Raw genomic sequence first — 22,908 nt, 5'->3', positions numbered from 1 at the left:
TTTGCTATATGTAGAAATGGACAAAGGGTTTTCAAACACCTATCTCCCTGCTAAATACTGTTATAGATCAAAACTTGAGGGGCAAACCCAAATTTGGAGAGACTGTTGCTCAATATGTTAATTCTTCACCCCACTGCCTAGATGAATATGAATCTGCAGTAAGACATCTGTGCATCCTCAGCTTGGGGATATTTCTCCATTAAAATTCTCCTCTACCAACCAAGCAGGATTGTTGGTCTTTATAATATGTGTGACTATAAGAAATAGTGAAATATTTTGATAGTATATTACTAAGGTTGCTTCCACACATGCCCCTAGGTTCTCTGGAATGGCTGCCTTCTGTTCACTCACTATTTATGGAGAACCTAGATAACATCCAGATAACATTACCATGCCACTGCAGGCCAGTGTTTTTTATGTTATCCTTCCATATTTTTCAGACCTGATTTTTTACAATAAAAAATAAGACACAGTTGCAGGACCCAGTGTGGTCAAGTGAAGCACCACTGAGCCTTTTAAGAAGGCAGAAAGCAGCAATATCCTGTAAGAACCCTTCTGGGGAATTGCTTACAGCATCTTCACAGATGAGCTTCTGTTCCTGGCTGTGTGAGAGTGTGTGTGTGTCTGATGATGTGGAAGCTGCGGAAACAGCTGGCTTCTTAGTCTGCTCCTCCTGTGGCCAGAACAGGAGTAGAAAAGGAGGCCTGTCTCACACTTCGAACTGGGACTGGCTAGTTTCCACCACGGAAGAAGCATTTTTGGTGCTTATGGCTTGTGCATCAGCAACATGCCATATCCAGTCACAAAATGGTGGCGGTGATGGGGGACGAATATTGGGAACAACTGACTGGCTTGTTTACCAGCATGAACTCTTTATATCTGTATTACGTTTGTATCCCAATTTTCCTTCATGGTTCTCCCCCTCTCCACATTAATCTCTGTGACATAGAAAGCTGAGAGCTGGTGACGGGCCCAAGGTCACCCACCCAGTAGGCTTTGTGGCTAAGCAGGGGATGTGAACCACAGTCTCCCAGATTCTAACCCGACACTACAACCACCACACCACTCGAACTATGGGGGAGACTGGTTCTTTGGCACTTGTTCTGAACGTGGGGAGTGAGCCTTACTGAGATATGAGGAGTTTTTCTCTCTCTTCTGCAAGCCTGCTGGGATTAAGGAAAGGGCAATGGAAGGCATCTAATCTACTTATCTACATGCATCTAATCTACTTATTTTAAATATTTATTTTAAAAGTTTGTGTCACGGGAAATGGGGTTGCTTGTGTGTAAATCTCCAGCTGTTCCAAACTGCTTAGGGGTGGTTGTGTCTTTCCCTGACTGAGCAGCCCTTTGCGCTGCTGCTCAGTCGCTAGCAGAATCCGTGAGTGGGCGTCTCCTAAATTTCCTCCAGCATAAGAATTCCTTAACGGACAACCTTCGCCTCGCCTCTCTGCGCGGAAGCCTTCTGCGCAGAGTGGGTGTGCCGAGTGGTGGTCCTCCACCCTCCTCACTGACTTCACTGGAAGAGTCTCGGAGCCTCACCTCCGAGATGCTCTCTGCCTCTCCCTTCTTCCTGGTGTCACCTGGACTTCCTTCCCCACATAACGTTCTCTCTCTTCCCTTACTCGTTCCCTCTCCTGCAGAATCTGGGAGCCTCGCCTCTCCCCTCTGCTCTGATGTCAGTTCCCTGACAGTTTGCTTGTGTTTTTTTCTTTTCTTTCGGCAAGCTCCGGTCCCCTCCCCTTTACCTGATATTTGTCAGCTAGGCTGGGCCGGTCTGGGAAGGAAGATAGTCTTTTCCCTTATTATCTCCCTTGTCATCTAGACTGCCTGTTGCCAAGACGGCACAACTGTTCTAACCATGGCACCCTGCCATCGTCAAGGTTGTTTTAATTTCTAATATCTGTTAATTAAAAGATTGAGTTTTAAAAATAATCGAAAGTGGAAAACCAGAGAAAGTAGAAAAACAACGTATGTCTCTTGACATGGCATGCCAGATTTGCTCTTTTATGCAGAGATAGTTTTAACGGTTTTTAAACAATAGGTGGAGCTATCTCTTCTAGTTGCCCCACCAAGAAATAAAATAAATATGAAAATAATCAGCTAAAGAGTATCCAGATATCCAGAAATCCAGTAGTAACAAAAGGCTTTAAACAGATATGAAAGGCTCTTGATTATTATTATTAAGGTTTTGGAAAATAAATATCTTATTACCATATCGACAGTCTACGACTGATCTCTTGCAGAAGCTGATATATTATCATCTGGGTTTAGCATTTCTGTTTTCCAAGGGAAGGAGGAGTAGGCTGCACAGAGATGAAGTCACGGAGAAGCCAGAAGGGAAATGGCAGTGGTATTTCACAGACTGTACAGAAAGAAGAGAATCCGACTGACAGCTGGGCTAATCTGGGCTACTTTCTCACTTCCGGCTAAATCAATGTGTTGTATGACAGGTCACTCCATATCTAGGTTACTAACCTTATTCTTTTTCTTTGCTGGCCTTCCTCCTTTGGCTTCATAGCTAGATGGACAGAAATTTAGCAGGTGAGTTTTCCTGGCATGGAGATCAGTTGCAGAAAGAGCTTCACCTGTTAAAATTCTGGGTATGGAACAGCTGTTAAAAGACACAGGAGGAGGGCCAGAAAAAAGTGACAACCGTAGCAGTAGCTTGGTGCCATCCTATTGAAGAATGCCTAAACCAAACCAGCCCTGCTGGTTGAAACTGAAGTGTACAAGCCAGTGCAAATGACAGCTCTGTACTATAGTATCAGATTATAGACAGGAAGCACTGCAGGCCAAGGCACTGGGCTCCTCTGTCCCCAACCCCCAAGACAATCGAAGGACAATGTAGACTGATTTTGGATTGAAACAGGCCACAACTTTATTGAATATAGATGAAAGAGGTTTGGCTTGCGCATGGGGCAATTAATTACTTCTGGCCCGCCTGCCGGAAGTGATGCCACAGGTCAATCCCAGAGCAGGGCTTCCTAAGACTTACATCAAATAGGGTGACCCCTGCAGGAATTGCCATCTGAGGGTGTTCCATTTGCCCTGGCCCCTGACTGGGCATAAGGGCATAGGAAACACCAGATTCCTTTAATAGGATACCTCAGCATTGTGAGGAGAGACAGAGACAACAACTTCCCTTCCATCAAAGACTAAGATTGCCCCAATGCCCAAACTCAGTTGTGACAATTGTCATGAGTAGATCATCACAGCATGGCGGGTGTCCAGCTTTGGGTAACTAGCATGTCAATAATTTGCTGGTCATCCATAAAAGCACTACTCTCTCTGGACAAAGCCAGTGACTAGGAATCATATTTAGTAGGTCCAACAGTCAAATCTTCATTCGGGCACAACATTAACAAAACCATCTGTGATCCCACCCCCGTGTTTTCTTTTTGTATGTACGCCTGCAAGGAAATATCAGCAGAAAACAGATTAACACTACAGTTTCTATATCCTTCCATGAAAGAAACTGAAAATCAAAGCGATGGATCTAGGCCTCAGGTGTCCGATGTTTAAATTAGCAGGCAATTCTGCTTTCTATTCTTCATCAAGGAACAGTGGCATATATTGCTTGGAAAATTAAGAAATGGGGCCACTTACCTCAGGACATGCATTCCAGCCCCTCATTAACAATGATGAGATGGGCTTGGGAATTGAGTAGCCTATTGGAGGCCTGATGTGATGGTAGGCCATGTCTGCTGCTGCAGCCGCTGTAAATAAGAAAATGACAAGGAGGAGGAATTATTGTCCCTCCAAAATGCAGGTGAAGGAAAAGAAGCCAACAATTAAAGTCAGTCCTCAGTCAGTAGCACTGTCTTCAACCAATTTTTATGGGCGTTACTCCTGGAGTGGCCTTTTATTTGCACTCTGTATGATTACTTATGAACCCGGTAGGAAGTCAACATCTCTTAACAGGAGGAACAAATGGATGAAGACTTTAATCCAGGTATATATTATCTGATTTAGTGAATATTCCTTCAAATGAGCGATGTTTGTAGAGACTCCCCTTTCCTCCGCTTCTCTCAGTTATTCACTCATTGATGAAACTATGCCGCAGTAATTTCTCCAATCAGCATGAGATTTCGGAACGATAGCATCAAACTCAAGCTGGTACACATTTAAATTTTGTATGTACGCTACGTTTAACTTGGTATTCTTGCCATCTGTTACCATGTTATGAGATGGGTAGGCTGCAGTTAGTCCCTGGTAGATGACCAATTAATCATAGTGAATTATATCTAGTAGGTCTTAATAGGTAAGGCTGCAGCTATCCAGCGATAAATATATACTTACCGTCTGGTACAGCAGCAAAGGACCTAAACATTATGCACTTATGCACAAGTCCTGAGCTGCAAATCAGGCATCCACGTTTGAGGTGCCTGGTTTAACTGGAATCTAAACTTTTCTGTTAGGTTCAGTATTTCTATTTATCATACAACTACTCAAGTGGGGTTTGCCATGCAACTATTACAGATAATGTAAGAAATCTAAAGAGGGTTCTGGACACTTGCATGGCCATAGTCTATGCCCCTGTGGTCTCTCCAAGAACCAAATGACCTCTTTACAGCCACATAGTAATGCCCATTTTAAAAGGAAGCTACTCCGACATTCCCAAATGGTTTAATCTCTCAGATTTAGACTAGTCATTATGTGTAATTCATCTTCATGGCAGATCTTTAACTACCCAACGTGGGCTGCCTCTGATTGATAAACACTATTGCTGTAGTCTAATTGGTTGGCACTTAGTGCTTAAGTAATGGGTTGTTACCTTTTTATTTCAATTATGCCTGCATTATAAAACCTAAACAGTTTCTCAGCTACATGGCCTATTCACTCTTCTTTTCTTTCTAATGTGCTTGTTTTCCACCTTCCCATCTGGCTCCCTGTATTATTTTTAAAAGTTGAAAAATTCATCACGGTTCAGCACTCCAGCCAAGCTGCATTTCTTTTTAAAAGATTGTTATGTTAACATCTGGGGTCAAAAGGTGCTTTGTGGTTAATCTTAGCTTTCTGCAAATCTTATGCATTTATATCTGTAAGAAGCGAAAGTACAGTTTCCCTTTGCTTCTGGAAGCTTTCAGAAGAGTCATGAAATGTTTAATAATTGGAATCCTGCATCTATATACCCTCCAACATCCTACTGATCAGAACTGGGATGCTCTTGTAGGATCCAGCTGACTCTCGCAAGAGCATGAGACCAAAAAACGAGTGTCTTTTGGTCCAGTGCTCTGGCACAAATCAGCTGATTCATGCCAGAACACTGGACCAAAAATTGGGACATCCCATGATCCAATCAGAAGCCAGGATAGCTTCTGAAATTATGGGATATCCTGGTCAACTTGGGACAGGTGAGGGGTATGCATCTCTTCTGGATTTGACAGCTGGCAAACAAGAGAAATTCACAGGGCAGGACATGAGACAGGGTCCAGACCAGGTAATGACCTATCATCTGAGGGGGCCACTCTTGGTTCTCACCTGGACACAGAACCTAGCTTGAGCCTGGGGCAGGGTACACTCAGATCTTGCAGAGTTGCACATAAAGGGAGCCTTAGGCCATCCTGGTATCATGCAAAGTTGCCTGGGATTGTCTCTTAAGCTGAATGCCTATTCCAGTGATTCACAAACAATTACATGGGCCCCACCGATGGGCCTTGAGGCACTTTCAGGTGGGCCTTAGTGCTACATTCTGCCCAGTGCCTCCTTGCTTGCTTGCCATGCTCACTAGCCCTGCTAATGCCAGCACCAGCAACTCTTTCTAAGTTGACTAAATGAGGCCGGGAGACAGAAGTTCAGCAGGGGAAGAGGGAAGGAATGTCTCTGTTAAGTTGTGGGTGAACATATCAGACGACACAACGATTCTTCAAACAGCTCTTGTTTATTCACAGGCCACAACAAAACTGAACTGAAGGGTTCAGCCAGCCTGCTTATATAGAGCTCCACTAGAACGCAACAGTAACCATTTTCTGTAACTATCCAATCACTGAACATCACTTTCAATCCCTTATTTGCATATGTGAACCTGAGTGAAAACTATCTACAGTATCCCCTTGCTGGCCCAGGGTGAGAACTTCAGTACATAACAGTCTCCCTCCTCTGAAGGGCCTGAAGAGGTATTAAAGTAAATTAGAAAGTGAGATAAAATGTCATTACATTGCAATGATTATACAAACTGGGAATAGAAAAGAAGAGGACAAGGAGGAAGAAATGAATGCAAAAAGATTAGGGGGGAGGGATGGAGGAAACTAGCAGGAAGGCAGAGATAAAGTTCAACCTGAGTATGAAAGGAAAATGTGAGAAGAAATCATAGGAGGTGGATAAAAATATTTTGAGAAGCATGTAGAGGTAGGAAGAGAGAAAATCAAATATAAAGCCTTCTCTACTGGATTTTTAGGATCAGCACATTTCGCCCCAAATGGGAAGGCTAGGTCAGAACACCTTCAGAGAAAATGTCTGTGCTTAGCTTGTGGAAAGCCGAGCTATGGAACTACAAGAAAAATGTTCTGGCAAATGTATCACTCTAGAGCACATACTTGAATTTTTAGGGGGTGGGGTGGGAAATGTTATTGTAAACTGTAGAAACAAAATAAAAAACCATGAAAACTACCATACTTTTCTGTCTATAAGACACCCCCATCTATAAGACGTCCCCTATTTTGAGGGACTGAAATTTAAGAAAATGGGGGGAGATGGAACAGAGTTGTTGAGCTTCTTTTTGCAGAGAATTGCCCAGAGTTGTTCAGCCGGGGGGGGGGGATTGCCAAAAATCGGTCACCCGCACAAGTCACAAAATCCGCCTCCCGTCTGTCCCATCGCTGCCAGAAGCTGCCAATCACCCGTCCAACTACTGGAGCAGCAGCCAATCAGCATAACCCATTGACGCACCAAACAATAACATGCACAATAGCCGCTGACAGAACCAATCAAATGTCTACCCTATGCATGACACCTGTATAAGACGACCCCCACTTTTTAGCATGATTTTTAAAGAGAAAAACATAGTCTTATACACAGAAAAGTATGGTAATCTAAAAGCTTGACATTTATTTCATGAAGGGCAAATGCTTATAAAAACGTGGGAAATCATATTCTGAAATCAGATTGTGACAACATTTTATCTTCAACAAATCAGTAAAAGAAATGATAGAAACTAGAATAAGAAAAAGCTTAAGGATGCAGAAATTCCTGCAAACAAAAATGTATTAATGATACAATACCCAGTAAAGCCACCAAATAGTAAAAGAAAATAGTATGTGGTGTTTTTTTTAAAAGGTGTAGGGAGAGAAAGCAAAAAGCATTGAACTAGTAAAATGATCATAATTCCATAAGTGGCAGAAGAGATGTGAATCTGGTTTTAATAAGATCTCCGGAGTATTTGGGAAGAGGAGAATTTTCTCCGGCTTTCCACCAACCAAGAACGAGCAAATAGGGTCAATAAATATATAACTTTAAATGCATCAGAGGAATAATGACTTTGAAAAGCTAAGCACCCTGGCTGTCTCAAATGGGAAAATGGAATGAATGGCTGTTGCACAAGACAAGTGAAGCTAATTAGTGAGAATCAATGGAGTCATGCTTAGAACAGGAAAGTTCAGGGGAATTCTCCAGACTGCAAGCTTCTCGGTGTTTAGAAAGTGCCTGGCCCTGTTAAAGTACTTGACTGTAAATAACAACAAGCACGAACCTGATAAAACTTTCAATAGGAGGAGGCTGCTGGGCAGAGGGAAGGAGACACTTTTGGATTCCTCTGGAACTCTCCTTCCCACGCCTTTTCTGCTATGTCCCTCTGCAAGTCAGCTCCAGGGAGCCTACTTGCAGCATTTCCCTTGCCTGTAAGACCACTTTCCCCACGTTTTTGCCCCCAGGTTCAGTGGGTGTGTGGAGCATCTAGTCCCTGTGATGAAGTGCAGTTGGCCAAGTAAACACCTGAACCTGATAGCATCCAGCAGTAACTGGAACAGCGAAAGAACTCTCAACCCCCAGCAAACAGCCCCATTTTGATGTAGATTAAAGGGCCATTTAAAAAATGAAGTTCAAGTACATTCTGAATCGGCATTCATTAGAAACTGGAGCAGTTTTCTGCTGCATTTGGTAGCTCATTCAATGCACAGTTTTGGCTCTAAAGGTTTTCCAGTGGAGAGTAAATGGCTGTGACGTCACACTGTGTCAAGACGATCTGGCTATGATGTCATCCTGGGTCAAGACAATCAGGGCACCTTTGCTCACAACGGCTTTGTTGCTTTGATGGCAAAGCGCTGATCTCCTTGTTTCACAGTACATTTTCAGCGATGCATGCATGAAAAATATATATTAACATTCTAGTAAGCCTGAAACACCTCAGGCATCTGATAAGCTTAGTTTGGAGAAAGCACCTTAGGGTAAAAGCTAGTACAGACTCTTAAGTTGCCTGCATAATTCTTTTTCCTTGACGAAACATTGATTTCAGCGTACTGTGGCTGACTGCAAAACACCGGCTTTACAGTTCTATGTGGAAACTGAAAGCCCACAATGCAAAATTAAAACAAATACACATTTGACTAAAAGCTGAGTTAGTGTTATACAAAGCAGCTTCTTTGTTGTGCACCAGAAAGAAGCAATCTTGATGCTAGCTTGCTGTGCATCTTACCTGGTTTGAGGTGAGCAAATGGAATTTCCCCTGTTAACAGTTCCCAGAGACACAAGGCATAGCTGAAAACATCGGCCTTTATAGTGTAGCGAGTACACTGTGTGAATACTTCAGGGGCCATCCAGCGCAGGTTCTGTACATCAAGACAACATCAATAATGCATTAATGGTATGTTTTGTTTCTTCACAGGAGCAGCGATTCTCCAGCTTCATTTCTCTTTGCTTTCTGGCAATATGTTCACAAAACAATTCTCTTAATAGGAAGGGAGGATGGTGATCAGATTGTTCCTGCGCAACAGATTCCCAAGTCTTTTATTGAGTTTCAAACTGCACTGTGGGCTTCACTTCATGCATAAAACCAGATGCTCTTCCATACCCTACAATATTTCTCCAATAAAAACAGGGGTGTCCTATTTAATAATAATAATAATAATAATAATAATAATAATAATAATAATAATACCCTACCCATCTGACAGGGTTGCCCCAGCCACTCTGGACAGCTCCCAACATATAAAAACATAATAAAACACTAAACAGTAAAAAAAAGCCTCCCTATACAGGGCTGCCTTCAGATGTCTTCTAAAGGCTGTATAGCAGGCTTCCTCAACCTTGGCCCTCCCGATGTTTTTGGCCTACAACTCCCATGATCCCTAGCTAGCAGGACCAGTGGTCAGGGAGGATGGGAATTATAGTCTCAGAACATCTGGAGGGCTGAGGTTGAGGAAGCCTGCTGTATAGCTATGTCCTTTGCTTGGGGGTTGCATAGCTCCAACATTTCTCCAATGAAAATAGAGATGTCCTAAGAAAAATAGGATATTCCGGGATCAAATCAGAAACCGAGATGGCTTCTGTAAATCCAGGACTGTCCCTGGAAAATAAGGACACCTGGCGGGTCTGCTCTTGGCAGATCCTAGTCTGAGAGAAGGAAGTAAAGTTTCAGTGGCGGCACAACAAGTGGTGGGCAACAGTGATGCTCTGCATTGGTCAGGAGCTTCCATTTACATTTCCTGAAATGTCCTGAGGTGATACTATGTCAGAGGCTATGTTCAGAATGGAGGCTCCATTCTCTGATAAGCCAACACCCCAAACCTTTAAAAAGAATTCTCAGTACAAAACAACAATCCCTCCCTCTTAGAGTTCTTCATGAAAGCTCAGAAAAACAATTACAGTGCTGGGGGCCAGGGGAACATACCCATCAACAGTCTGAAGATGATTCTGAACTACTAATATAAGAACTACTAATATAAGTAGCAAATTCTAATGCCAATTACTGTTGCAGACTAGAAATTCATTTCTGAGTGCAAAGCAGAGAGAACATTTTGTACCCACTAATCATCATTGATCTCAATTGACATGGCAAACAAATGGCATACACTGTCATTATACAATAGCATGTATGTTGGAAGAAGAAAATCCTAATCTTATTTCTTGCTCCTTGGCTAGATTTTCATATACATTTGATAGTACTTATTTGTAATGAGAGAGAAAGAATAGGCAAACCCCAGGTTGTTTTGTCATATTATCTTCATCCAGAGACTGCAGAAATCTGGATTCTGGGATGTAAAAGCAAAACAAAAGGGAGGGAGAGCAGTTAAATAAGTATCACTGAGTACAGGATAACCAAAGTATTTAAAAAAGAACAAAAATGCATATATATTTGTAAGTTGTATAAAGTTCAAGTGGAAATACAATGACATCGTGGCATTGTTTGTCAAGGACAGCATTTATTAAAAGGCTTGCATTAAATAATTAATATTTGTATTTGAATACTTCAGTTATTCAAAATCAGATTTACATCCACCACCAAAAACATGGATGCCCTGCCAGAAGCCATCAGCGTGATGTCATACTAGCATCTCTCAAAAACTCAAGCCAGCCTATATAAAGGTTTTTAAGAGGCTGGCTTTATTTTTGAACCAATGGATTTTTCTGCATCAGTGCAGATAAGGAAGATCATTGGATTACAAAACATAGATTTGCATTGCCTGTTTAAAATTATGATCGGAATAGGAGATCAGTAATCAATAGCTTTTGCCCACCCCCACCCCCAAATTCCATTTGTTCCCCACAGGATATGTGACCAACAATAATTACCCAGCTTATAATCACAGTATATCAAGATCTTATATAGCATGAGTCCTTGCTCTATTTGCCTACAAGCTAGTTTTTTTCTGGCTTTGACCCCATATATAGTACATCTAAAACATATGTGGGAAGGTAGCAGATAACAGGATTGGGAATAAGATGAGCAGGGCAACTGCAGAAGCCGTATAATAACCTGGTATTGTGACTCAAGAACAACAAGAATGAAAGTGTAACAAGATCTAATGACATTGCAAATGAATCTCTCTCTTTCTTTTCAGAAACTTTATATATCTGATCATCCTGAGAAATATGTTATTCAGGCCTTTGTACCATGCCAAACTTGACCCGATATTGAAAAGCCTCTTTAACTATCCCTGAACTGGGGAAATCAGTGAGTTACAAAATAATAATGCCCCTGATCCAGGTGCCTTTACAGTTGAGGATTATAGATATTCCTGAATAAACTTGAACATCTCTTATGGGAGATACTGAATGAAATTATTTCAAGTTATATACTCCTCAGAACATGGGAATTGGCAAGAATGGTGGTTATACATAAAAACAGCCAGCTAATTCCAGCCATATTGTCCTATAGCATTATTGAATCAGGATTTTAAATTGTGGAGCACCATCCTTGCAAATAGATTAAATACAACAAATAAATACACTGGAGATGATCAGACCAGATTTATTAAAGAATGCAAATTATCTTCAAACATTCGTGAAGTGTTACATATCAATCATATTATCAAGTAAACAAAACAACCTTGTGAAATATTATTTCTGGGTGCTGAGAAAGTTTTTGACAGTTCATTGATGGGTGCCAAAATGATCAACTGTTATAACTGGAAGATAATGAAGAAACTAACTTTTAATAGTTAATTAAGGTTTGGGATATTGTCTGTATGGTTAAGTTCACAAATATGGGGAGAAGTGGAAAAGGAAGCCAGCCAGATAACATTTTTTGGTGGAAAAATAGAGTGTCTTTGTAATTTATTGTGGCAACAAGGTTCACGATAACGTAAACCCATTTATATTACTTGGAAATTTATGACTTCCATTTGTTCTACTTGATTCTGGCATGGAAATTTGTTCTTTGTTTTTAGATCTGGATATCTGATTCCCACCTCCCCAACCCCTTTTACAGATTTATCTGTTTTGTTTTTTCCCCTTCTGTTTATTAAACTGAGTGTAAGTAAATAATTTAAACTTAACAAAGAAAAGAAAGCAAACTACATCAAAGGCTTCACTTGTTAGCCTACCACATAAAAACAACTGAACTCTAATAATGCAAGAGATACAATACATTAAACATCATTGTGGCTTCCTCATCAGTCTGTGGCTTATGATATCCAACCATCTTTCACATAATGGCTACCAATTCTGCCCTAGAGCAGGGATGGGCAAGAGGTCGACTGGTAGATGTCATAATTTCCAGTAGATAGAGCAGATCTTGCAGTCCAAAGTCTGCTCATCCTTGCTAGAGAGGTTACAAAACATACTGGGATTTTCTTTTAGTTTCCAATCTCTTACCTCCAAAATCAGCAACAACAGCATGACCATCTTCGTACAGGAGGATATTGTGACTGTGGAGAAGAATAAGTTGTTAGATTGGGTACCTGAATGGTATTGTCTTCAAAATGGATGTGTGCAACATGATCAGGAATTTTAGACTGTTTTCTGCTCTCTCTTATATTATACCGAAACAGAGTCTTAGGTTTAGTTTTTAGCTACATCCTACAGTTATTAACATGATTCAAAAATTGTCCAATATCAAAAAAAATGGAGGGTGAAAAAAATCCTGACAGTTTAGTAAGTCCAAATGTCAGAGTCATTCTCTAATTAGTAGTAGAACAAGTACATCTCCTAATTAGTGGAAGATCATCTGTAACAGGTTTATTAATTATGTGACAGCATTACCTAGAAGAAATGAAGATGATGACATTTTGGACTGAACCCAGTGATAACCTTTCAATAAAATCAGAAGGCCTGATTATCCTCTCAGTTCAGCTCCACTCAGATAAAGTGGACTACTCCTAATTTACAATGGCATAAATGAGCCCAGGAAAAAGCCCATGGAATCCAGCTGTGAGCAGGCTACTGCCAGCAACTGTAAGATGCTCATAAGGAGGATATTTTGGACCGATCTCAAAAGGCTAATTTCCATTTTTTCCTCCCTATTTAATTTGACAGACAATCATTGTCCTTTGATTTTGTTCATTTCCCTTTCTACTTTGCATAAGAAAGCTTGTAGCCTCGTAAAGGATTTACATGAATCTTATCTCTTTATGATGAGGTAATCTTCACAATCATCTCCTCATTAGACCCCCATCGAGCAGGGCCTTGGGAGCATATTTGGCATGTAATGGTGGAAATCTCCACCAACCTATTCAAGGAAAGAGTCACAAATTCAGAATGGCTTGGTAGATGGTGGCAACAGGACCTAACAAACATTATGCACCTTCCGCCAGGCTTCCGTCAGTGTTGAAACCACCATGAGAGGAGAAAAAGCCCATGACAAAAGTCACGATATCGCCTGGGGAATGTCAGGCCTTGTGGGCTACCATGACATCCGGATGTTGGAGGAAAGGGCAAGGAGGCCAGAAGATATTTTTCACTTTCCCATTTGCCTCACCCAGGTCTCAGCACAGGTGATTCACAGGTCGGATAGGTTCTGAAAATCCAACCCTAATGTTAACACAACCAGACTAGCTTAGTGTTAATGCAACTAGATTTTCCAGTCCTTCCACTCACTCTGCATTTATTCCTGATGATACTTTTCTGTTAGTTTATTGAACAGTTATTTTAGGTGAACAATAGTGCAAATCATTGGCGTGGGCATTTTTTTAAAACAAGAGCAAACAGACCCCAAAACAAGCGTTAACAGGATTTTGATTTTATATGAGAGACGCATTTGGGCACATTACATGCAACTAAGCTGTTCATAGCCTTTTTGCCCCTATCAATAAATGCTTCCACTTCTCCTTCGCTTTTCCTTCTTACACAATACAGCGGTCCATAACTGATATAACCCAACTGCTGTATAAAGTATGAAGTGGTTTCTGAAATACTTAAAACCACACATAAGAGCATGAAAACAATACAAGGCGCTGTTTAGTGAACATAAGGGGACATCTTATTTCAGCACCCACATGATTATTTCTCTTTATATGTTGAAATCAAAAACAAAGCTGCTGCATCAAATTCTCTTAAAAGTTTTGTGCTGCAATTTAATCTTGAATATATAAAAAAACAGACCTTTTGACACTTTGCCATGGGCTGTTTCCTTCCACTAACAGGGGGCTCTTTAATCTAGGGGAGGCTTCCATGGGCTGAAGGGAGGAGAGGTGATTTTCACAAATCCCCCCCTTTCGCCTGGAGTCCAGCGTGAACCTCCCATGCTGTTCTAGAGGGTTCCCATTAATAGATTTGGGAGAAGGGCCACATGGGTGGAATCTGTGAAAATTGCCTCCCTCCTAAAGAAAATATCCACTGAATTAAAGAACCTTCTCTCAACCATGCATAAAGAGATATAATTGGATACAACCCTGTGAACCTTGCACACTACTGAAAATCTGAGATGCTACCTTGGCCACCTGGAATCTGTTTGATGTTTGATCCAGCTTGTTACTGTTGTTGAAGGTGTATCTCTTACTTCAGGGATGGAGAACTTGTCCACCTCCCTTGAGATGCTTCTAGGCTACAGCCCAACATCTGGAGGGTCAGAGGTTGACCATCCCTGTCTTACTCAATACTCTAAACTTTTTGACTTATTTTTTCCCCTTCTCTCTCTCTACAGCTGCATGCACACACACGAGAAAATGTGGTTCCTCAAGACTTTCTGACCTTAGATCTCACCTTGTCCTTGATCACACATTCTGTTTACTTCCTTTTCTGTTAATTGGATGGCCAGCTCGATATAGCACAGACTCTTAAGCTGAGCTGAGAGTCAGGTTTCTGTATTTGAGAAGGAAGATTTCCGAGAGCAGTTGAGACGGGGGAGCTGGGCAGGGTGCTTGCATGTACTGGCCATGTTATCCATGTGTTCTCCATTGAACATTTTTCTCTAAGAAGGCCTTCACAAATGGAGATATTTCTTTAAAAATGTAAAGTTTTGCTATTGACCATGCCTACAGCCGCTCTTAGCTACAATATCTTGCTGTGTACTTCATCTTTCTAAAAGGGCTGTCCCCAAAAGGCACACAGTACCTGCCTGCCATACTGAGAAAATTAGGTGTCCAGTGAAGTGGGATCACTTCTTGATGCACGGCTGAAATTTATTAACCTGCATGATTGGAGAGGCATAGCCCCTGGCACATCTGGAAGCATTCCAAGGGTCAGCTGTGCTGTGGTAATTAGGCTTCATTTTCAATCTCATCACATTATTAAAGCCATTAGTTTACAAACACATCTCCCCAACGTGTAATCACTCAAAAGTAACTGAAAACCAGGGAAAGTGCAGAAGGCATTTCAATAGCTTGGCACCATGTTCTTTCCTAACTAGAAACACTGCTATTATAAATGCACCACTCTTATATGAGTACCACTTTAGATATCTGACATTGTTCCACATGAAAGAAGTAATATTTAAATGCTCCTTTGCTGCTTTGAATATCACTCCATCATGTGGAACCCATTCATCCAAGCAAAAGTACTGACATTCCTAAGTTTCTGTTTTCATAGCGTTATGGAGCTGCACTATGGGAAAGACTTTTTGGTGACACTCTCAAGGGGTAGTAGCAACTAAACCAGCTAGTAGCTGTCTCACCATGTGTTGTGTCAAAAATTATGTAAGTTATAAATGTATTTCGTGAAAAATAATTAATTTTATTCACGATGCTCACAAGAGAGAGAAAGAGAGAGGACCGTCTCACTTTTTCTACTATATTTTCACTGTTGTTGCTTTTTTACAAAAATAAACCTCTAACATCCCATCCTTTCTCTACAAAGTCCCAATTTCTTAGGTTTATTTATTTATTTAATTAATTACTGCATTATTTCTTGTCAGGGCAACCCAGTCAGATGGGAGAGGTACAAGTAATAAATTACTACTACTATTACTGTTAATATTAATATTTCCTCAAGACTGTGAATCTCTTTCCTATTCTATTCTATCCTAGCTTCACAACAACTTTCCAAGTTGGTTAAGAGGTTAAGAGTGAGGATTTGTGGATGATTGCCCAAGGTCACTCAGTGAAATTTATGGCTAAGTAGGAACATAAGGAGCTCCCTTATACTAAGTCAGACCATTGGTCCATCCAGCTTAGTACTGTTTACACTGACTGGCAGTTACTCTCCGGGGTTATAGGCAGGAGTCTCTCTCGCAGCCCAACATGGAGATGCTGGGAATTGAATTTGGGACCTTCTGCATGCATAGCAAAACTATGATCCTTCCAAAATGGGAATTCGATCAGAATTGTAGACTGTATTCTAAGATTGTCCAGTAGCACCTTAGAGATCTACTAAGTTTGTTCTTAGCTTTCATGTGCATGCACACTTCTTCAGATACACTGAAACAGAAGTCACCAGACCCTTATATATAGTGGGAGGGTGGAGTGGGGTTTTTCTCAGAAGGGTAGTAGCTTATACCCAAAATAAACTTAGTTGGTCTCTAAGGTGCTACTGGACAATTTTTTAATTTATTTCGACTGCATCAGACCAACATGGCTACCTACCTGAATCTGTGTTATAAGGTGTGTGTACTGGAGAATATCAAGCCATCCATGTTGTAACTAGAGTAGGGGGAATAGCATTACCCCTGTTTGTTTGTTTTTAAGTATGTACATCAACATACATGATCTTCTGTCCTTTCTTCTATTTGCTTTTTCCCTGTCAGAATCTCAATTCAGGACTGCAGACCAGTCCTAATAGTCTGAGAGGAACCATTTATAAAACTCATTAGTATTACAGAGGAAGTAAAAATAAAAAAATAAAAAAAAATGATTTCAATTAAATCTTTGAAACCATAGCAACAGAAAACTCCAATAAAGGTAAAGGATTGCAGAACCATAACTTTTCCTACATCTGTCAGTCGAGGTGTATTTAAGGCTTACTGCTAAATCTAGTGGATTTGTCCTGTAACCACTGGGACCGAAGAGGTGAATTATGAGATTTGTATTGTGGTTAAACCCATTTATTGAGGGTAATGTGAACAAAACGCTATCCTCTTTACGTTCAGTTTGCACAACACTGGGGAATGTAACAAGAGATATGTGTGTATGTAGGGGGGTTAATAATACTAGGGAATAAATTTAACTCTGCCACTGATAATAGTATTCCTCCCAAGAGGCTCACAAGTCTCCATACCAATTGAATGTCTAAAAATGTATGTGCCTTTTCATAATGGATTTGTCTCTTCCTGGCACAGAGAGGTGAGGGAACTGGAGAAGAATATATCAACAATACACAAGGGCACCTGTTTTGTATCATTTCAACTTTTATAGCTTCCTTCCAAGAACCCTGGGAATCATAGTTTGGTGAGAGCGCCAAGAATCCTGTTAAAGATATACAGTAAATTTCATTCATAGAACTACAGTTTCCTGTGTCCCCTGAGGGGCTCTTTACTGAAATATTACAGAGGCGGTGTTGTAATTAGAGAAGAACCAAAATGCGCATTTCAGTTTGTGTTTTGGCTTATAAAGGTGAAGGGATACCTGGATGAAATGTGATGCCTTAAAAACAATCATCTTCAAATCCACCTTTATTGCTAGTCGCTATATGTAGCCATTACTCAGTGCCAGAGCTACTTTTCCACCGAGTTCTGAAACAGCCTAAGCATGACAGCCTCTTCTTATCTTACAATATTCCTATTCCTGAGATATTCAGTATGCCCCCTACCCACAAATCCTGCTCTTGACACACACTGCTACCACTTGGATCTGTTCAGCAGTGGCCCATGTTCTAAGTGACTAGCTTGGCCCTTAAGGGTCAGTAAACGAATACCATTCATTTTGAAATAAACTGCCTTTTTTGTTTTGATTGCAGTCACCTCACTGTTTGCTATTTTTGTGATTCGCTTCCAGGTATGTGTGAGGTTCTGATCAAACGACATAAATTTGATGTAGCATAATGGATGCCCTGAGAGACCTCGGGATTTTATTTGATGACTAACACTGCACCACAACAGCTCAGGATTGAACCTGTAATGAGTATCAACTCCAAGCCGATTTTTACTTGTCACGGTATCTGGTTAGTACCAGTCAGTTCCTCAGTTTTAAGGACACAAGCATTGCCTTCAAAATTGAAGAAAGACACCCTCCCCCCCAAAAAAAATCCCTTAACTGTATATTTCCAGTCTGTTATTTATCCAGCTCATCTTTTTGTGTGTTCTCTTATACCACTTAAACTTCCAAGGTCAGCATTCTGAATGCAGTAACAATCACTCATATGTGAAGTTACTGAAGAGGCACAGTGAGTTTGGGCAGAAAGGGGGAAATGAGAGTAAGCAAAGCAGAGGCGAAAGGTCTAGGGAGGTTAAATGTATAGATATCAGGGCATTCAGACACAGGCACGTTTTTTGTTGTTGGGAAGAAGCAAGGGAGAGGGTAAGCTTCAGCATCAAATGGAAGATTGCTCCTCCTGAAGAGCAGTTGAGAAGCTGTTATTTATCCAGAACCACAGTTTCCCATTTTGCCTTATGAGCTTCCAATAGTTTAAACCTGCTTGCATCTGAGGGTGTGCAAAAAGTGACTCTCTCTCTCTCTCTCACACACACACACACAAACACACACACACACACACACACACATATATATAAATGAAAGGGTCAGGGGAAAATAAAAAGCACAATGGCAGGGGCATATTTGTCTCTCACATGCATATGGAATGAAGACGTGTAACCTCTTCAAATATGCATAAAGAACTGCAGGAAAATAAACTCCTGGAGCTCTGTTGCTACCCACACACCTTTGTGCTGGCTTCTTCAGTACATTTTCATGCGATTGAAGAATCTGAGGCTATGCCTCGGGGTTCCATTTTTATCTGACTGAAAAGTGGTGCAACTAAAAGGAGGGTGTTATGCACCTTTGCTCAATAGAACAACAGCCCCTTAACCACTGTTTACACCACTCTCTCCATATTCTTCCTGTTTCCTCCCTGGACCTGGACCTATTTAGCATCTCACCCTAGAACTTTAGGACTTCATCAGGAATCATTTTAAAATTGTAAAGACACTGAGAAATGTATTACATGTATTCATACGTATATTTGGTATAAGCATGTTTATAATGTATAAACAAACAAACAAACAAAAAGGGTGTGGTGCAATTTAGGGTGAGTGGGCATCTGATCTTGCAATGGGGCTTCTTCTTCTTGCATGCCCCCAAAATCTGCTCCAGAAGGTCTGGAACGGTTGTGGGGAGGCAGTCATGAAAGGAAGAAAGAGAAACCAGACGTCCTGTTGTACACATGGACTTTTGTTTCATAACATATCTGCATGTTCCCCATATTGTAGGGTCTTTAAAGGCATCTGGATAAAGATGACCCTTTATCTGTATACATTCCTCCTTTATCCGTATCCCGTATGTCCATTTGCAATTTCTTTTCATGAAAATTAATTCTAAGTAGACCCAGAACTAATTTGCATTAGCTCTGCTGAAAACAGTTCTGTTTCACCAAACATTTTAAGAGAATTAATTTGATTCAGTCCTGGTCGTCTGTTTTGTATGTTATGACTTCATAATTTTATGATGCTTAATGCTTATATTGTACATCATCATAGCATTTTTTAAAAATGAGTTGGTGGTTAAGAAATATTCCTAAGGACAGAATAAATTTTAAAAGAATCTTGTTCTAAAATAAGCCCATTTTAGTATGATATATATTATATAGCCAGGTTTGAGTTAATAGAAAAAAAGACATTTGTCAGTAAAGAAAAAGGGGTGTTTTTATTTCTTTCATGACTAGATAGCAGCATATCACAGTGTTTTCAAACATATTTTTTGTATTTGTCCACACTTCTGCCAAAGCTTAAAATTACCAAATGTTCCTCCAGATTTTATTTTTTTTTATTGATGGTGGCAATTGAGCATTTGGCAGGTGCTGAAGTTTTCCTATATTTACCCCAGACATGCAAAATAGTGTCCCTATGGTGCTGACATGAAGACAGGCAAAAACAATTTACATCTTTCAGCCACTGCATGACCCACACTAATCAGTTAGGATAGTAATACCAGCTAACATTCTATGTGCTTAAGCCTCATTTTTTTCTAATCATATATAATTTCCTTATGTAGATTTCTTCTCCATTCAAATAAATTTGTTTAAAAATAGTTGGCACTCCAGTGCAAGTCATTAGAAATATGAATGTGCCTGCTTTGTAAAATCAATTTAGGGAATATATTCATTTTGATGGCATTTCTCTTCCCTGTGTTCCATACATTAATGCTATCTTGGATTTTCTTAAATGAAGAAACAATAATTACAGTTTTTTATCATCACTGGAAATATTGTAATTTTGGAATACAATCCTAAACATACTTTTTGGAGAGCAGGGTGGCTAACCTGTGGCCATCCAAATGTTAGACTCTTAACTCCCATCAGATCCAGATACCAATGGCCTGGGATGGTGAGTGATGTAGCCCAACAACATCTGCTTAACTCTAGAGAATTAAAAAAGGAATGTCTTAAGTGTTCTCTCCTTCAAAGGAAGCCAAAACGGGAAAGCACCACACAGTAAAATTCACCAAAACTGGACAGCACCACACAGTGGAATTCACCACTTGGTGAAGTTTGGAACATGAAATAATATGTTGCCCTATCCTCAACTTGGATGTGTCCTCTCTTAACACACAGAGAGAAATTGGGTGGTCCCAAGCATGGCCTAGAACAGCATTTGGTCAGTGTAGTCTTGGGCACCATTAATACCCTACCTGCTATGATGACAGAGAGCAGCAGCAGACCCTTTAACTCACTTCTTTGGAGACAAGTGTGCTGAATGATGGGATCAACCTATGCTGCTGCTAATATGCCTCAGACATTTTTCATTCTTCACTGCACAGAAGATGCATTAATAAACCAAAAGTAAGATAGCCCATTCATAGCTAAGTAAACTCAGATACAATAGTTTGCATAGTGCAGCAGTTTAAACTCTTAGCTGTGATCAGCAAAGGCTTCTGGGATGTCTTTGAAACATCTAGATGAGTTATAAAGCCAGGATGAGGAAACTGGAGCCCTGCAAGATGCTATTGGACTACAGCGCCCATCAACCTCGACCATTTTCTGTGCTGGCAGAAGCTGATGGGAGTTCTCTACCTGTGCTATAAAGGTTTACAGATGTGGTGGTGGTGGGGAATTTATCTATAAAGGTAAAAGTGACACTTGGTATTTTTTCCTCCCAGAATACTATACTTAAACAAACATGGTTCCAATATGAAACTTTTTTCTTTAGTTGTATCTCAGAGTTTTCTATAAACATCAAGATGGTGAGCATCACAGTTCCCAAAATATATGAAGCTATGCAGATATATGGGACACAGGTGGTGCTGTGGGTTAAACCACAGAGCCTAGGACTTGCCGATCAGAAGGTCGGCGGTTCGAATCCCCGCGACGGGGTGAGCTCCCATTGCTCGGTCCCTGCTCCTGCCAACCTAGCAGTTCGAAAGCACATCAAAGTGCAAGTAGATAAATAGGTACCACTCTGGCGGGAAGGTAAACGGCGTTTCCGTGCGCTGCTCTGGTTCGCCAGAAGCGGCTTAGTCATGCTGGCCACATGACCCGGAGGCTGTATGCCGGCTCCCTCGGCCAATAAAGTGAGATGAGCGCCGCAACCCCAGAGTCGGCCTCGACTGGACCTAATGGTCAGGGGTCCCTTTACCTTTTTATGCAAATATAGCTGGTTATGAATATGCTGATTTAAATAAACTAAATATGGATTTTAAAGAATTTGACTTTGAACTTCACAATAGAAAATCTCATGAATATTATCACAGTTAGAAGCAAATGACAGCCCAAAATAACCAAGTGAACTATACCAAAATGCACATTCTGGAGTGTAAGTTGATATTATTTTATAGTCAGAAAACAGAAAGCCCTTAATTATGTTTTACTTGATTTTTTCCTATTTCATGACCATAGAAGACGAAGTGAGCAACACACACACAAACACACCACCTACCTCCCACAATGCATGTTAAGTTAACTGAATTTACTTAGAGCCAAAAAAGTGAGGGCTTTGTTTTCAGATCATAGTTAGTATTCCTGAATTTTGTTGAGAATCTTTGGAGTTCATTGTACATCACCGACTCTATTTTGATTTGTGGTAAATAAATAAATAAATAAATAAATAAATAAATAAATAAGAAGAAGAAGACAATTTAAACTCTGGGAAGATGATGCTCAGAAAGTGGAATAAAACACAGTTGTGTGGCTATTGAAATTGTGGACAGAGAAATTTGGGGCTGATTTCACTCAATTTGTCCAATGGGGTGAAAAAAAATCTCAATTAGTTTCTAGGAAGTGGGACTCACTATTAGCAGTGGCAGCCACTCTGAATGCCAGTTTGCACCATCCATAATGCCTCGAACCCAGCACCATTCTATATATCTCCTACCATAATAATAGGGATGATTCATACATGATTCACACACGCATTTTCATCACTCAGTGACTACAACATCAAATGGTATATTTCTTGCTTGCACGACTGACTCATCACAAATCAAATACAACTGAGAGACTGAATCAAATACAACAGCTGAAATCAAATACAACACCAGCTGAACCTCATAATTTTCAATAGAGTCAGTTCACACATTCATCTGTTCTCACCATATGCTAGGTAATATGCTTTCATGAATTCTGAAACCAGGCATGATGTGGCACAATCCAACTTTGGTTGCACCAAACCCCCACAGAATGAAGGAAGATTCAGAAGCACAGAATGGACAGGTAAGAGCTCAGTCCTTTTTTTGTCTGCACTTTTCTCTCTGAAACCAAATATAAGATATTTTCTCCTGGTGAGTGCTACTTCCAATCACAGAGACCAATTGAAAAGGTATACCTTGCTCTCCAGATAATGGTTCGGGAGTTTGAAAATTTTGCACATTCTGATTCTTCACATATAGTGGCTAGGCTCTTTTAAATCTTTATTTTAAAATCTGTGTTGTCATATTTAAAGCAGATGTCTGTGCTTCAGTCTTTGAAAAGAATGTCCTTCTCCTTGTGAGTGAAACCGTGCAAACTTTTTATCATA

The 22,908-nt window shown here is 40.5% G+C and overlaps 1 protein-coding gene across 1 annotated transcript in view; it reads right to left on the bottom strand.

The window, feature by feature from the left end:
- Nucleotides 1-22,908, bottom strand: part of LOC308586741 (serine/threonine-protein kinase TNNI3K) — a 165,393-nt gene that overhangs the window by 36,504 nt on the left and 105,981 nt on the right. Inside the window, exons 19-22 of the mRNA XM_081193729.1 lie at nucleotides 12,252-12,304; nucleotides 10,134-10,186; nucleotides 8,632-8,764; nucleotides 3,609-3,718 (exon numbers count right to left, since the gene is read on the bottom strand). Of these exons, the coding sequence (XP_081049855.1) occupies nucleotides 3,609-3,718; nucleotides 8,632-8,764; nucleotides 10,134-10,186; nucleotides 12,252-12,304 (349 nt within the window). The remainder of the gene's footprint in view (nucleotides 1-3,608; nucleotides 3,719-8,631; nucleotides 8,765-10,133; nucleotides 10,187-12,251; nucleotides 12,305-22,908) is intronic.

The sequence above is a fragment of the Podarcis bocagei genome, assembly GCF_964188305.1.
Source record: "Podarcis bocagei genome assembly, chromosome: 5".
Taxonomy (NCBI): domain Eukaryota; kingdom Metazoa; phylum Chordata; class Lepidosauria; order Squamata; family Lacertidae; genus Podarcis; species Podarcis bocagei.
This window is presented reverse-complemented; position numbering and strand designations above follow the sequence as displayed.